This window comes from Oncorhynchus kisutch, linkage group LG21, assembly GCF_002021735.2.
Source record: "Oncorhynchus kisutch isolate 150728-3 linkage group LG21, Okis_V2, whole genome shotgun sequence".
Lineage (NCBI taxonomy): Eukaryota > Metazoa > Chordata > Actinopteri > Salmoniformes > Salmonidae > Oncorhynchus > Oncorhynchus kisutch.
This window is the reverse complement of record NC_034194.2, coordinates 33,463,338-33,479,449: the sequence shown is the minus strand read 5'-3', so window position 1 is coordinate 33,479,449 and position 16,112 is coordinate 33,463,338. Positions and strand designations below refer to the sequence as shown.

Here is a 16,112-nt window from a genome sequence, read left to right as displayed (position 1 = left end):
GGTTATGTGTTGTGAAGCTTGCCACAATAGTGGAATTTGCTGTTCGCATTCAAAATAAAAAATCCATCTTTGAAAGTAACGCATAAAGTTACAATTGGTGGAATCATGCAATTTTCAGACGAGGTAATGTTAAACATGAATGGAGTGTTGGAATGTGGAGCAATGAAGTGGGGTATCAGTCTGTGTGTTTACACCCAGAGAACACAACTGTGAAGTGTTTAGCAAATATTAGCTCTTATTGCGGGACTTTGACTGGGAAATCACCTCCCCAGTCAGCCTATTGTGTGCATTGACATTCATATTGCACTGTGCAGCTTTACCTAATGATTGGGGATCAATGAAATACACATAGTAGGTTGACTGGTACAATACATGTGGCTAAATTCACAGTGGTTTCAGAGTCCTGTAATAAGAGCTACGGCTAATGTTCTCTGGGGGTCACGAAGTCAGTAGACTGATACCACATGTCATTGATCCACAATGCATAGATGATGCTGTACAGTGAAATAAGTATGCCCCTAATGCTATTCTAAAGTCTGATACATCCAATGGTTTCAACAGATTTTTGTCAAATGAACACATGATTGTCTTTTGTTGAATTTATATAAGAACATTCCAACCTCGTTTAGCATCATCTATTCCATCATGGCATGATTCCACAATGTATATTATTTGCTTGACTTTCATTGAGAGAAGTTTATTTTAAAGGCAAACCGTAAATTCCACTATTGTGGCTAATCCTTTTTTGTGGCTAGCTTCACATAACTTGCAGCTGCTCTGATCAAGTCAGGTAAGTGACTCTGCACCAATGCTCTCTGACGAGGCTATTTCTCTTCTCATACTCTTCTTCAACAATGTTTGAGGCAATCATTTTCGGAAACAGTACAAGTTAGTGTTGCAACACACGTTTTATTCAGAGTAAGAGATGTTAACACCAGCATGATAAAAATCGTACAAACGTCACAATTTCAAATGAAATATCATAGCAACTTGTGATTTTAAACATTTACAACAAAAATTATAGATCAACAAAAATCATGCCATGTGGTACCAAAATGAAGTTGGAAAGTTTGCAAGAGGGGAAAGGAGAGAAGGAAATACATTTAGTATAAAATCATTTTCATCAAAGCATTACTCAAAAGAAATGATAATTGTAGCAGTTTAATAAATTCACAAATTCCCAAATATTCATACGAAAATTATTCTGCATTCTAGCATGTGACATGTTAGTGTTCTGTATGTAAATAATTACAGATAAACTTTAACATTTGATATTACAATATGAACTGACTGTTGGTGAGCAGCAGATTTGTGCTTAAATTTCCATTTCCTTTGTATCAGTAAGAATAATTGACTAAAGAAAAATAGTAGAAGCTGTCGATCTGTCTAAAGCTTTGCTATATTGGCAATAAGCTGCTGACACAAAGCTTTAGACACGGACATGAGGAGTCATATGGAATGTGGACCTCTAGTCTAGTAGAAATCCACATTCCACCTGTGAGATCAGGTCAATGACAATAGCACCCTCAGGTTGACTATCAAAAAGGGTTGTCTGAAGTGAACTTGACTCACGGAGCTCTGTCTCATTGACTCCACACACAAACTTACTTCCACATATCTCTTACGTGAATCATTCTCTCTATTTACCCATATTCATACTCGCATGAAGTGCATGCACGATAAACTGTATTAAGAACACATTTATAATCCATTAGTAGAGTCATCTTCAGCAAGTGCAAGTCACATGGTTATGCCAATGTGTAGAGGAAATTGAATTAGTAATAAGTACATACTATGTAAGGGTAGATTACTGCAGTTGGTTGATGTTTAAAAGATAACGGCATTATAGGGGGCTGACATTGACACTTACATTGCATTATAATGGTGTTTTTAAAGGTCCAGTTCAGCTGTTTTTAATATCAATATCAAATCCTTTCTGGGAAACAAGTAGGTTACTGTGATTGTTTTCAATTAAAATGGTCAAAAATAAACAAAAATAGCTTCTCAGCAAAGAGCAATTTCTCAAGCAATCATTTTTCTTGGACTGTCTGGGAGTGATCCGAGTGGGGAAGGGAAAACTGAAAACTAGCTGTTATTGGCAGAGAGATTTGGAACTCGCTTTCTTATTAGTCTTTTAACTAATTTACAGCCAAAACTCCCATCCCACCAAAACAGGCAGACATTTCAGGCAGTCTTTTAAAACAGCTCTTACACGAAAAGGGCATTATCATAATTTTCACAATTTCACAGTATTATTCCAAACTCATTGTGCGGAAATATATGAAACACAGAAAAATCATGTTTTTGACTGCATTGGGCCTTTAAGTACTATGAATACATGTATTAAGGTTGTCTCCTAGAAAGTGATTGCAATTTTCTCATGAAATTGTCATCAATCATAGAAACAATCATGGACCACTATTACCAATGTCACTGTTGTTGGTTAGCATTCTTTGCTGTTATAATGGATATCAATAACATGTTTTTTTTACCAATATATTCACTTTTAGGACTGAATCAAAGAGCAGTCTTTGTCTCATGTAATGTGTTGTGGCTCAGACACATAGATGCATGATCGCAAAGACATTTCAACTGAACAAGTGCAATAATATACTATGATTAATGAAGGACGTTGACCCTGTAAGTCGAGCGCATCAATCAGCCGTTGTAAAGATAACTTTTCTACAAAACCTCTGACCATCGATTTGAGCTTTCAAGTACCTCTTTAAGTTTCAATCAAAACATCAAAACATGGAAACAAAGGTGTCCCTGTGCAAAATGTAACATGAAAAGAACGAAACTCATTAACTCATCCATCGTTCATTTTGGAACTGATCTCCCCATGTTGAATTTCTAAAACATGATTGTATTAAAAGATTTATACAAAACTTAATACATTTACATTGTTAGTAAAAAGAGTTTTATCAGCTATAATTTCATTTATAAGAAATTGCATATACCCAAACTTTTTCTATATCGATTGCATCCCATATCTAAACAAGTGATGTAATCATTGTTAAACCAATATTGCTGATAAGTGGTCCTACTAAGTATTCAATAGAATTCAAATAAATTAGTAATGCTAGATTGTCTCCTTTATATTTTCCATAGCCATTGGTCGTTGGACATCTCGCTCTGTGTTTTTAACAATACAGATTACTAAGACGTTTTATTTCTAACTAAATGAAGTATAGTCATTCTAGGTTATGGGAGTTGGACATCTAACTGTGTGTTTTTAACAATACAGATTACTAAGACGTTTTATTTCCAACTAAATGAAGTATAGTCATTCTAGGTTATGGGAGTTAGACATCTAACTGTGTGTTTTTAACAACACAGATTACTAAAACGTTTTATTTCCAACTAAATGAAGTATAGTCATTCTAGGTTATGGGAGTTGGACCAGTTAGCAGTTTCCGTGTCATGATGTTTAAAATGTGTCATATTTATACATGGTTTCTTCTTAAACTTGATTTAAACACAGACATTATTATTAGTGTTCACACAGACCACTGAAGACAAAGAGTTTTTCAAACATTGTTACAAAAATCAATACATTTACATCCATTAAACAATCTTCACACCAAAGGTCATTTTTGTTTTCTATGACATACTTAGAGAAAAGCTTATCTAAAAATGATTGGTCCTCACATTGTCCTCATCTGGCTCCCCACCCGTGGCACTCAGTTCTGATTGGTCTTCACATTGCCCTCATCTGGCTCCCTACCCATGGCACTCAGTTCTGATTGGTCCTCACATTGCCCTCATCTGGCTCCCTACCCGTGGCACTCAGTTTTGTCCTTTTTATCAATATCGTTAAAATAATGAATGATACAAGCTTACAATTAATAAATACATATACACTAAAATGTGCATACATTAGCAGCTATAAACAGTACATCACATTATATTAGGTCATATGAAAATGTACAAAACGTGAATGTTCTTTGAAACTTTTGCCATTGGGAACTATTTTTAAAGCAAGGCAGAAAACCCATTACAATGGAGCTCAGAGCATTACAGCATAATGAATAAAAGAAATACTACGGTAAATAACAGCAGCAACAATCATAATCCATTCTCTTTTGACTTTTATTTGTTGCTTTAACATCATTTGATTTGGCCTCAGACTGGGCCTTTTGGCCAGAAGATAGGCTACTACACTTGGATGCCTTGCACCGCTTGTTTGATGTTCTCCAATAGTTCCTTGTTCTCTGGACTCTGGTATTGGTCCTGATGGGTGTACATGTCTGTCAAAGTACTCACATAAGTGTCAAAGTTTTGTTCATTCATTGGCTCCTGCGAGGGGAAAAAAAGAACCAATAAGGACAATGGTACATAGTGTACGTTCAGCAGTCAGATTCAGTATGGTTTCATTGTGATGATCAATTCATTTTGTTTTCATAGAGAATGGAGAGGATGGAAATGAAAATTGGTCAGGGAAGGACATTGACAGCTGCAAACATTGTCAGGACAGTATAGTGAGGTTGTACTAACACAGTATAGTGAGGTTGTACTAACACAGTATAGTGAGGTTGTACTAACACAGTATAGTGGGGTTGTACTAACACAGTATAGTGAGGTTGTACTAACACAGTATAGTGAAGTTGTACTAACACAGTATAGTGGGGTTGTACTAACACAGTATAGTGGGGTTGTACTAACACAGTATAGTGGGGTTGTACTAACACAGTATAGTGGGGTTGTACTAAAACAGTATAGTGGTGTTGTATAGTGGGGGTGTACTAACACAATATAGTGGGGTTGTACTAACACAGTATAGTGGGGTTGTATAGTGGGGGTGTACTAACACAGTATGGTGGGGTTGTACTAACACAGTATAGTGGGGTTGTATAGTGGGGGTGTACTAACACAGTATAGTGGGGTTGTATAGTGGGGGTGTACTAACACAGTATGGTGGGGTTGTACTAACACAGTATAGTGGGGTTGTATAGTGGGGGTGTACTAACACAATATAGTGGGGTTGTACTAACACAGTATAGTGGGGTTGTACTAACACAGTATAGTGGGGTTGTACTAACACAGTATAGTGGGGTTGTACTAACACAGTATAGTGGGGTTGTATAGTGGGGTTGTACTAACACAGTATAGTGGGGTTGTACTAACACAGTATAGTGGGGTTGTACTAACACAGTATAGTGGGGTTGTACTAACACAGTATAGTGGGGTTGTACTAACATAGTATAACGGGGTTGGACTAACACAGTGTAGTGGGGTTGTACTAACACAGTATGGTGGGGTTGTACTAACACAGTATAGTGGGGTTGTACTAACACAGTATAGTGGGGTTGTACTAACACAGTATAGTGGGGTTGTACTAACACAGTATGATGGGGTTATACTAACACAGTATAGTGGGGTTGTACTAACACAGTATAGTGGGGTTGTATAGTGGGGATGTATAGTGGGGTTGTCCTAACACAGTATAGTGGGGTTGTAGTGGGGTTGTCCTAACACAGTATAGAGGGGTTGTACTAAAACAGTATAATGGGGTTGTACTAACACAGTATAGTGGGGTTGTACTAACACAGTATAGTGGGGTTGTATAGTGGGGTCATACTAACACAGTATGGTGGGGTTGTATAGTGGGGTTGTCCTAACACAGTATACTGGGGTTGTACTAAAACAGTATAATGAGGTTGTACTAACACAGTATAGTGGGGTTGTACTAACACAGTATAGTGAGGTTGTACTAACACAGTATGGTGGGGTTATACTAACATAGTATGGTGGGGTTGTATAGTGGGGTTGTACTAACACAGTATAGTGGGGTTATACTAACACAGTATAGTGTGGTTATACTAACACAGTATAATGGGGTTGTACTAACACAGTATAGTGGGGTTGTACTAACACAGTATAGTGGGGTTGTACTAACACAGTATAGTGGGTTTATACTAACACAGTATAGTGGGGTTGTACTAACACAGTATAGTGGGGTTGTACTAACACAGTGTAGTGGGGTTGTACTAACATAGTATAACGGGGTTGGACTAACACAGTGTAGTGGGGTTGTACTAACACAGTATGGTGGGGTTGTACTAACACAGTATAGTGGGGTTGTACTAACACAGTATAGTGGGGTTGTACTAACACAGTATAGTGGGGTTGTACTAACACAGTGTAGTGGGGTTGTACTAACACATTATAGTGGGGTTGTACTAACATAGTATAACGGGGTTGGACTAACACAGTGTAGTGGGGTTGTACTAACACAGTATGGTGGGGTTGTACTAACACAGTATAGTGGGGTTGTACTAACACAGTATAGTGGGGTTGTACTAACACAGTATAGTGGGGTTGTACTAACACAGTATGATGGGGTTATACTAACACAGTATAGTGGGGTTGTACTAACACAGTATAGTGGGGTTGTATAGTGGGGTTGTATAGTGGGGTTGTCCTAACACAGTATAGTGGGGTTGTATAGTGGGGTTGTCCTAACACAGTATAGAGGGGTTGTACTAAAACAGTATAATGGGGTTGTACTAACACAGTATAGTGGGGTTGTACTAACACAGTATAGTGGGGTTGTATAGTGGGGTTATACTAACACAGTATAGTGGGGTTGTATAGTGGGGTTGTCCTAACACAGTATACTGGGGTTGTACTAAAACAGTATAATGGGGTTGTACTAACACAGTATAGTGGGGTTGTACTAACACAGTATAGTGAGGTTGTACTAACACAGTATGGTGGGGTTATACTAACACAGTATGGTGGGGTTATACTAACACAGTATGGTGGGGTTGTATAGTGGGGTTGTACTAACACAGTATAGTGGGGTTATACTAACACAGTATAGTGTGGTTATACTAACACAGTATAATGGGGTTGTACTAACACAGTATAGTGGGGTTGTACTAACACAGTATAGTGGGGTTGTACTAACACAGTATAGTGGGTTTATACTAACACAGTATAGTGGGGTTGTACTAACACAGTATAGTGGGGTTGTACTAACACAGTGTAGTGGGGTTGTACTAACATAGTATAACGGGGTTGGACTAACACAGTGTAGTGGGGTTGTACTAACACAGTATGGTGGGGTTGTACTAACACAGTATAGTGGGGTTGTACTAACACATTATAGTGGGGTTGTACTAACATAGTATAACGGGGTTGGACTAACACAGTGTAGTGGGGTTGTACTAACACAGTATGGTGGGGTTGTACTAACACAGTATAATGAGGTTGTACTAACACAGTATAGTGGGGTTGTACTAACACAGTATAGTGAGGTTGTACTAACACAGTATGGTGGGGTTATACTAACATAGTATGGTGGGGTTGTATAGTGGGGTTGTACTAACACAGTATAGTGGGGTTATACTAACACAGTATAGTGGGGTTATACTAACACAGTATAATGGGGTTGTACTAACACAGTATAGTGGGGTTGTACTAACACAGTATAGTGGGGTTGTACTAACACAGTATAGTGGGTTTATACTAACACAGTATAGTGGGGTTGTACTAACACAGTATAGTGGGGTTGTACTAACACAGTGTAGTGGGGTTGTACTAACATAGTATAACGGGGTTGGACTAACACAGTGTAGTGGGGTTGTACTAACACAGTATGGTGGGGTTGTACTAACACAGTATAGTGGGGTTGTACTAACACAGTATAGTGGGGTTGTACTAACACAGTATAGTGGGGTTGTACTAACACAGTGTAGTGGGGTTGTACTAACACATTATAGTGGGGTTGTATAGTGGGGTTGTCCTAACACAGTATAGAGGGGTTGTACTAAAACAGTATAATGGGGTTGTACTAACACAGTATAGTGGGGTTGTACTAACACAGTATTGTGGGGTTGTATAGTGGGGTTATACTAACACAGTATAGTGGGGTTGTATAGTGGGGTTGTCCTAACACAGTATAGTGGGGTTGTATAATGGGGTTGTCCTAACACAGTATAGAGGGGTTGTACTAAAACAGTATAATGGGGTTGTACTAACACAGTATAGTGGGGTTGTACTAACACAGTATTGTGGGGTTGTATAGTGGGGTTATACTAACACAGTATAGTGGGGTTGTATAGTGGGGTTGTCCTAACACAGTATACTGGGGTTGTACTAAAACAGTATAATGGGGTTGTACTAACACAGTATAGTGGGGCTGTACTAACACAGTATAGTGGGGTTGTACTAACACAGTATAGTGAGGTTGTACTAACACAGTATGGTGGGGTTATACTAACACAGTATGGTGGGGTTATACAAACACAGTATGGTGGGGTTGTATAGTGGGGTTGTACTAACACAGGTTGGTGGGGTTATACTAACACAGTATAGTGTGGTTATACTAACACAGTATAGTGGGGTTGTACTAACACAGTATAGTGGGGTTGTACTAACACAGTGTAGTGGGGTTGTACTAACATAGTATAATGGGGTTGGACTAACACAGTGTAGTGGGGTTGTACTAACACAGTATGGTGGGGTTGTACTAACACAGTATAGTGGGGTTGTACTAACACAGTATAGTGGGGTTGTACTAACACAGTGTAGTGGGGTTGTACTAACACATTATAGTGGGGTTGTACTAACATAGTATAACGGGGTTGGACTAACACAGTGTAGTGGGGTTGTACTAACACAGTATGGTGGGGTTGTACTAACACAGTATAGTGGGGTTGTACTAACACAGTATAGTGGGGTTGTACTAACACAGTATAGTGGGGTTGTACTAACACAGTATGATGGGGTTATACTAACACAGTATAGTGGGGTTGTACTAACACAGTATAGTGGGGTTGTATAGTGGGGTTGTATAGTGGGGTTGTCCTAACACAGTATAGTGGGGTTGTATAGTGGGGTTGTCCTAACACAGTATAGAGGGGTTGTACTAAAACAGTATAATGGGGTTGTACTAACACAGTATAGTGGGGTTGTACTAACACAGTATAGTGGGGTTGTATAGTGGGGTTATACTAACACAGTATAGTGGGGTTGTATAGTGGGGTTGTCCTAACACAGTATACTGGGGTTGTACTAAAACAGTATAATGGGGTTGTACTAACACAGTATAGTGGGGTTGTACTAACACAGTATAGTGAGGTTGTACTAACACAGTATGATGGGGTTATACTAACACAGTATAGTGGGGTTGTACTAACACAGTATAGTGGGGTTGTATAGTGGGGTTGTATAGTGGGGTTGTCCTAACACAGTATAGTGGGGTTGTATAGTGGGGTTGTCCTAACACAGTTTAGAGGGGTTGTACTAAAACAGTATAATGGGGTTGTACTAACACAGTATAGTGGGGTTGTACTAACACAGTATAGTGGGGTTGTATAGTGGGGTTATACTAACACAGTATAGTGGGGTTGTATAGTGGGGTTGTCCTAACACAGTATACTGGGGTTGTACTAAAACAGTATAATGGGGTTGTACTAACACAGTATAGTGGGGTTGTACTAACACAGTATAGTGAGGTTGTACTAACACAGTATGGTGGGGTTATACTAACACAGTATGGTGGGGTTATACTAACACAGTATGGTGGGGTTGTATAGTGGGGTTGTACTAACACAGTATAGTGGGGTTATACTAACACAGTATAGTGTGGTTATACTAACACAGTATAATGGGGTTGTACTAACACAGTATAGTGGGGTTGTACTAACACAGTATAGTGGGGTTGTACTAACACAGTATAGTGGGTTTATACTAACACAGTATAGTGGGGTTGTACTAACACAGTATAGTGGGGTTGTACTAACACAGTGTAGTGGGGTTGTACTAACATAGTATAATGGGGTTGGACTAACACAGTGTAGTGGGGTTGTACTAACACAGTATGGTGTGGTTGTACTAACACAGTATAGTGGGGTTGTACTAACACATTATAGTGGGGTTGTACTAACATAGTATAACGGGGTTGGACTAACACAGTGTAGTGGGGTTGTACTAACACAGTATGGTGGGGTTGTACTAACACAGTATAATGAGGTTGTACTAACACAGTATAGTGGGGTTGTACTAACACAGTATAGTGAGGTTGTACTAACACAGTATGGTGGGGTTATACTAACATAGTATGGTGGGGTTGTATAGTGGGGTTGTACTAACACAGTATAGTGGGGTTATACTAACACAGTATAGTGGGGTTATACTAACACAGTATAATGGGGTTGTACTAACACAGTATAGTGGGGTTGTACTAACACAGTATAGTGGGGTTGTACTAACACAGTATAGTGGGTTTATACTAACACAGTATAGTGGGGTTGTACTAACACAGTATAGTGGGGTTGTACTAACACAGTGTAGTGGGGTTGTACTAACATAGTATAACGGGGTTGGACTAACACAGTGTAGTGGGGTTGTACTAACACAGTATGGTGGGGTTGTACTAACACAGTATAGTGGGGTTGTACTAACACAGTATAGTGGGGTTGTACTAACACAGTATAGTGGGGTTGTACTAACACAGTGTAGTGGGGTTGTACTAACACATTATAGTGGGGTTGTACTAACATAGTATAACGGGGTTGGACTAACACAGTGTAGTGGGGTTGTACTAACACAGTATGGTGGGGTTGTACTAACACAGTATAGTGGGGTTGTACTAACACAGTATAGTGGGGTTTTACTAACACAGTATAGTGGAGTTGTACTAACACAGTATGATGGGGTTATACTAACACAGTATAGTGGGGTTGTACTAACACAGTATAGTGGGGTTGTATAGTGGGGTTGTATATTGGGGTTGTCCTAACACAGTATAGAGGGGTTGTACTAAAACAGTATAATGGGGTTGTACTAACACAGTATAGTGGGGTTGTACTAACACAGTATAGTGGGGTTGTATAGTGGGGTTATACTAACACAGTATAGTGGGGTTGTATAGTGGGGTTGTCCTAACACAGTATACTGGGGTTGTACTAAAACAGTATAATGGGGTTGTACTAACACAGTATAGTGGGGTTGTACTAACACAGTATAGTGAGGTTGTACTAACACAGTATGGTGGGGTTATACTAACACAGTATGGTGGGGTTATACTAACACAGTATGGTGGGGTTGTATAGTGGGGTTGTACTAACACAGTATAGTGGGTTTGTACTAACACAGTATAGTGGGGTTATACTAACACAGTATAGTGTGGTTATACTAACACAGTATTTTGGGGTTGTACTAACACAGTATAGTGGGGTTGTACTAACACAGTATAGTGGGGTTGTACTAACACAGTATAGTGGGTTTATACTAACACAGTATAGTGGGGTTGTACTAACACAGTATAGTGGGGTTGTACTAACACAGTGTAGTGGGGTTGTACTAACATAGTATAACGGGAATGGACTAACACAGTGTAGTGGGGTTGTACTAACACAGTATGGTGGGGTTGTACTAACACAGTATAGTGGGGTTGTACTAACACAGTATAGTGGGGTTGTACTAACACAGTGTAGTGGGGTTGTACTAACACATTATAGTGGGGTTGTACTAACATAGTATAACGGGGTTGGACTAACACAGTGTAGTGGGGTTGTACTAACACAGTATGGTGGGGTTGTACTAACACAGTATAGTGGGGTTGTACTAACACAGTATAGTGGGGTTGTACTAACACAGTATAGTGGGGTTGTACTAACACAGTATGATGGGGTTATACTAACACAGTATAGTGGGGTTGTACTAACACAGTATAGTGGGGTTGTATAGTGGGGTTGTATAGTGGGGTTGTCCTAACACAGTATAGTGGGGTTGTATAGTGGGGTTGTCCTAACACAGTATAGAGGGGTTGTACTAAAACAGTATAATGGGGTTGTACTAACACAGTATAGTGGGGTTGTACTAACACAGTATAGTGGGGTTGTATAGTGGGGTTATACTAACACAGTATAGTGGGGTTGTATAGTGGGGTTGTCCTAACACAGTATACTGGGGTTGTACTAAAACAGTATAATGGGGTTGTACTAACACAGTATAGTGGGGCTGTACTAACACAGTATAGTGGGGTTGTACTAACACAGTATAGTGAGGTTGTACTAACACAGTATGGTGGGGTTATACTAACACAGTATGGTGGGGTTATACTAACACAGTATGGTGGGGTTGTATAGTGGGGTTGTACTAACACAGGTTAGTGGGGTTATACTAACACAGTATAGTGTGGTTGTATAGTGGGGTTATACTAACACAGTATAGTGGGGTTGTATAGTGGGGTTGTCCTAACACAGTATACTGGGGTTGTACTAAAACAGTATAATGGGGTTGTACTAACACAGTATAGTGGGGTTGTACTAACACAGTATAGTGAGGTTGTACTAACACAGTATGGTGGGGTTATACTAACACAGTATGGTGGGGTTATACTAACACAGTATGGTGGGGTTGTATAGTAGGGTTATACTAACACAGTATAGTGGGGTTGTATAGTGGGGTTGTCCTAACACAGTATAGTGTGGTTATACTAACACAGTATAATGGGGTTGTACTAACACAGTATAGTGGGGTTGTACTAACACAGTATAGTGGGGTTGTACTAACACAGTATAGTGGGGTTGTACTAACACAGTGTAGTGGGGTTGTACTAACACAGTATAGTGGGGTTGTACTAACATAGTATAACGGGGTTGGACTAACACAGTGTAGTGGGGTTGTACTAACACAGTATGGTAGGGTTGTACTAACACAGTATAGTGGGGTTGTATAGTGGGGTTATACTAACACAGTGTAGTGGGGTTGTATAGTGGGGTTGTACTAACACAGTATAGTGGGGTTGTGCTTACACGGTATAGTGGGGTTGTATAGTGGGGTTGTACTAACACAGTACAGTGGGGTTGTACTAACACAGTGTAGTGGGGTTGTACTAACACAGTATAGTGGGGTTGTACTAACACAGCATAGTGGGGTTATACTAACACAGAATGGTGGGGTTATACTAACACAGTATAGTGGGGTTGTACTAACACAGTATAGTGGAGTTGTATAGTGGGGTTGTACTAACACAGTATAATGGGGTTGTACTAACACAGTATAGTGGGGTTGTACTAACACAGTATAGTGGGGTTGTACTAACACAGTATAGTGGGGTTGTATAGTGGGGTTGTACTAACACAGTATAGTGGGGTTATACTAACACGGTATAGTGGGGTTATACTAACACAGTATAGAGGGTTGTACTAACACAGTGTAGTGGGGTTGTACTAACACAGTATAATGGGGTTGGACTAAAACAGTATAGTGGGGTTGTACTAACACAGTTTTGTGGGGTTGTATAGTGGGGTTGTTGTAACATAGTATAATGGGGTTGGACTAACACAGTATGGTGGGGTTGTACTAACACAGTGTAGTGGGGTTGTGCTAACACAATGTAGTGGGGTTGTGCTTACACAGTATAGTGGGGTTGTATAGTGGGGTTGTATAGTGGGGTTGTACTAACACAGTATAGTGGGGTTGTGCTTACACGGTATAGTGGGGTTGAACTAACACAGTATAGTGGGGTTGTACTAACAAAGTATAGTGGGGTTGTACTAACACAGTATAGTGTGGTTGTATAGTGGGGTTGTACTAACACAGTATAGTGTGGTTGTATAGTGGGGTTGTATAGTGGGGTTGTACTAACACAGTATAGTGGGGTTGTGCTTACACGGTATAGTGGGGTTGAACTAACACAGTATAGTGGGGTTGTACTAACAAAGTATAGTGGGGTTGTACTAACACAGTATGGTGGGGTTGTACTAACACAATACAGTTGGGTTGTATAGTGGGGTTGTACTAACACAGTATAGTGTGGTTGTATAGTGGGGTTGTATAGTGGGGTTGTACTAACACAGTATAGTGGGGTTGTGCTTACACGGTATAGTGGGGTTGAACTAACACAGTATAGTGGGGTTGTACTAACAAAGTATAGTGGGGTTGTACTAACACAGTATGGTGGGGTTGTACTAACACAATACAGTTGGGTTGTATAGTGGGGTTGTACTAACACAGTATAGTGGGGTTGTTTGGTGGGGTTGTACTAACACAGTTTTGTGGGGTTGTACTAACACAGTATGGTGGGGTTGTACTAACACAGTGTAGTGGGTTTGTACTAACAAAGTATGGTGGGGTTGTACTAACACAGTATAGTGGGGTTGTACTAACACAGTATAGTGGTGTCATACTAACACAGTATAGTGGGGTTCTACTAACACAGTATAGTGGGGTTATACTAACACAGTATAGTGGGGTTATACTAACACAGTATAGTGGTGTTATACTAACACAGTATAGTGGGGTTGTATAGTGGGGTTGTACTAACACAGTTTAATGGGGTTGTACTAACACAGTATAGTTGGGTTGTATAGTGGGGTTGTACAAACACGGTATAGTGGGGTTGTATAGTGGGGTTGTACTAACACAGTATAGTATGGTTGTATAGTGGGGTTGTACTAACACAGTATAGTGGGGTTATACTAACACAGTATAGTGGGGTTGTACTAACACAGTATAGTGGGGGTTTTATAGCGGGTTGTGTGTAACACAGTATAGTGGGGTTGTACAAACACAGTATAGTGGGGTTGTACTAACACAGTATAGTGGGGTTGTACTAACACATTATAGTGGGGTTCTACTAACACAGTATAGTGGGGTTGTACTAACACAGTATAGTGGGGTTATACTAACACAGTATAGTGGGGTTATACTAACACAGTATAGTGGGGTTGTACAAACACAGTATAGTGGGGTTGTACTAACACAGTATAGTGGGGTTGTACAAACACAGTATAGTGGGGTTGTACTAACACAGTATAGTGGGGTTGTACAAACACAGTATAGTGGGGTTGTACTAACACAGTATAGTGGGGTTGTACTAACACAGTATAGTGGGGTTGTACTAACACAGTATAGTGGGGTTTTATAGGGGGTTGTGTGTAACACAGTATAGTGGGGTTGTACTAACACAGTATAGTGGGGTTGTACTAACACAGTATAGTGGGGTTGTACTAACACAGTATAGTGGGGTTGTACTAACACAGTATAGTGGGGTTTTATAGGGGGTTGTGTGTAACACAGTATAGTGGGGTTGTACTAACACAATATAGTGGGGTTGTATAGTGGGGGTGTACTAACACAGTACAGTGGGGTTGTGCTAACACAGTATAGTGGGGTTGTACTAACACAGTATAGTGGGGTTATACTAACACAGTATAGTGGGGTTATACTAACACAGTATGATGGGGTTGTACTAACACAGTATAGGGGGGTTGTACTAACACAGTATAATGGGGTTGTACTAACACAGTATAGTGGGGTTGTATAGTGGGGTTGTACTAACACAGTATAGTGGGGTTGTATAGTGGGGTTGTATAGTGGGGTTATACTAACACAGTATAGTGGGGTTATACTAACACAGTATGATGGGGTTGTACTAACACAGTATAGGGGGGTTGTACTAACACAGTATAATGGGGTTGTACTAACACAGTATTGTGGGGTTGTATAGTGGGGTTATACTAACACAATATAGTGGGGTTGTATAGTGGGGTTGTGCTAACACAGTATAGTGGGGTTGTACTAACACAGTATAGTGGGGTTATACTAACACAATATAGTGGGGTTATACTAACACAGTATAGTGGGGTTGTATAGTGGGGTTATACTAACACAATATAGTGGGGTTGTATAGTGGGGGTATACTAACACAGTACAGTGGGGTTGTGCTAACACAGTATAGTGGGGTTGTGCTAACACAGTATAGTGGGGTTGTACTAACACAGTATAGTGGGGTTGTACTAACACAGTATAGTGGGGTTGTATAGTGGGGTTGTACTAACACCGTATAGTGGGTTTGTACTAACACAGTATGATGGGGTTATACTAACACAGTATGGTGGGGTTATACTAACACTGTATAGTGGGGTTGTATAGTGGGGTTGTACTAACACAGTATAGTGGGGTTATACTAACACAGTATAGTGGGGTTATACTAACACAGTATAGTGGGGTTGTACTAACACAGTATAGTGAGGTTGTGCTAACACAGTATAGTGGGGTTGTACTAACACAGTATAGTGGGGTTGTGCTAACACAGTATAATGGGGTTGTACTAACACAGTATAGTGGGGTTGTATAGTGGGGTTGAACTA

General features: G+C 39.9%; 1 protein-coding gene across 13 annotated transcripts in view; it reads right to left on the bottom strand.

Moving 5' to 3' along the window:
* Positions 1 to 889: 889 nt before the first annotated feature.
* Positions 890 to 16,112, bottom strand: part of LOC109866688 (myelin transcription factor 1-like protein) — a 135,865-nt gene continuing 120,642 nt past the window's right edge. For all 13 annotated transcript variants that reach the window (XM_020455474.2, XM_031800847.1, XM_020455477.2 and 10 more), the window contains one exon: positions 890 to 4,299. In XM_020455474.2, coding sequence (XP_020311063.2) covers positions 4,159 to 4,299 — 141 coding nt within the window. In that variant the 3' untranslated portion in view covers positions 890 to 4,158. The remainder of the gene's footprint in view (positions 4,300 to 16,112) is intronic.